Source organism: Penaeus monodon, chromosome 31 (assembly GCF_015228065.2).
Source record: "Penaeus monodon isolate SGIC_2016 chromosome 31, NSTDA_Pmon_1, whole genome shotgun sequence".
In the NCBI taxonomy this organism is placed as follows: domain Eukaryota; kingdom Metazoa; phylum Arthropoda; class Malacostraca; order Decapoda; family Penaeidae; genus Penaeus; species Penaeus monodon.
Window position 1 is genome coordinate 19,198,284 of NC_051416.1, and position 210 is coordinate 19,198,493.

Genomic DNA, 210 nt, shown 5'->3' on the forward strand with positions numbered 1-210 from the left:
TCACATTCGACGCTGATCTTCTTGGCGTCCTTCGAGGAGCCGATGGAGTTGGACACGACGCAGGCGACGGTGGCCCCGTTGCGCTCCCGGGAGATGTCCTCAATGCTGTACTCCGTCGTGTGATCGCCCACGACGCTCAGCTCCTCGACCTCCCAGCGGTAACGGAGGACGGACGGGTTGCCCTCTGCGGCGCAGGTGAATCTCACCTGG

The 210-nt window shown here is 63.8% G+C and overlaps 1 protein-coding gene across 7 annotated transcripts in view; it reads right to left on the bottom strand.

Moving 5' to 3' along the window:
- Positions 1-210, bottom strand: part of LOC119593064 (irregular chiasm C-roughest protein-like) — a 46,047-nt gene that overhangs the window by 10,415 nt on the left and 35,422 nt on the right. For all 7 annotated transcript variants that reach the window (XM_037941976.1, XM_037941973.1, XM_037941969.1 and 4 more), the window contains exon 6: positions 5-206. In XM_037941976.1, the coding sequence (XP_037797904.1) occupies positions 5-206 (202 nt within the window). The remainder of the gene's footprint in view (positions 1-4; positions 207-210) is intronic.